This window comes from Penaeus monodon, chromosome 30 (assembly GCF_015228065.2).
Source record: "Penaeus monodon isolate SGIC_2016 chromosome 30, NSTDA_Pmon_1, whole genome shotgun sequence".
NCBI lineage: Eukaryota > Metazoa > Arthropoda > Malacostraca > Decapoda > Penaeidae > Penaeus > Penaeus monodon.
The window spans coordinates 6103295-6103636 of NC_051415.1; the positions used below are offsets into that span (position 1 = coordinate 6103295).

Consider the following 342-nt stretch of genomic DNA (forward strand, 5'->3'; position numbering starts at 1 on the left):
CACCAGTCACACCCGCAGCAGCCGTTCCAAACACCCACCGTAGGAAGCCCCAGCAAAGTCTGAGCTGTCGCGGGCGTGTCGGGAACAACAGCGCCCACCGTATCCCCGAAGACAGCGACGTGGGCGTGGTCAGACCCCGGCACGTGACTATCGGACATGTTGACATCCAGGAAAGTGAAGAAATAGGCGCGGTTACTCAAGTCCAGCAGGAGAGAGGTGTGGAATTCTTGCGCGGCACCTAGGGGCTGTTGGGAGGGGGGAGAGAGGGAGAGGGAGGGGAGAGAGGGGGAAAAAGTTTAAATATTGTTCAGATAAGAGATGGTGGGGAGGCAGGGGGAGTGT

The 342-nt window shown here is 58.8% G+C and overlaps 1 protein-coding gene across 1 annotated transcript in view; it reads right to left on the bottom strand.

The window, feature by feature from the left end:
* LOC119592333 (CD109 antigen-like) overlaps positions 1-342 on the bottom strand; it is a 56360-nt gene that overhangs the window by 15405 nt on the left and 40613 nt on the right. Inside the window, exon 12 of the mRNA XM_037941160.1 lies at positions 39-245. Within this exon, the coding sequence (XP_037797088.1) occupies positions 39-245 (207 nt within the window). The remainder of the gene's footprint in view (positions 1-38; positions 246-342) is intronic.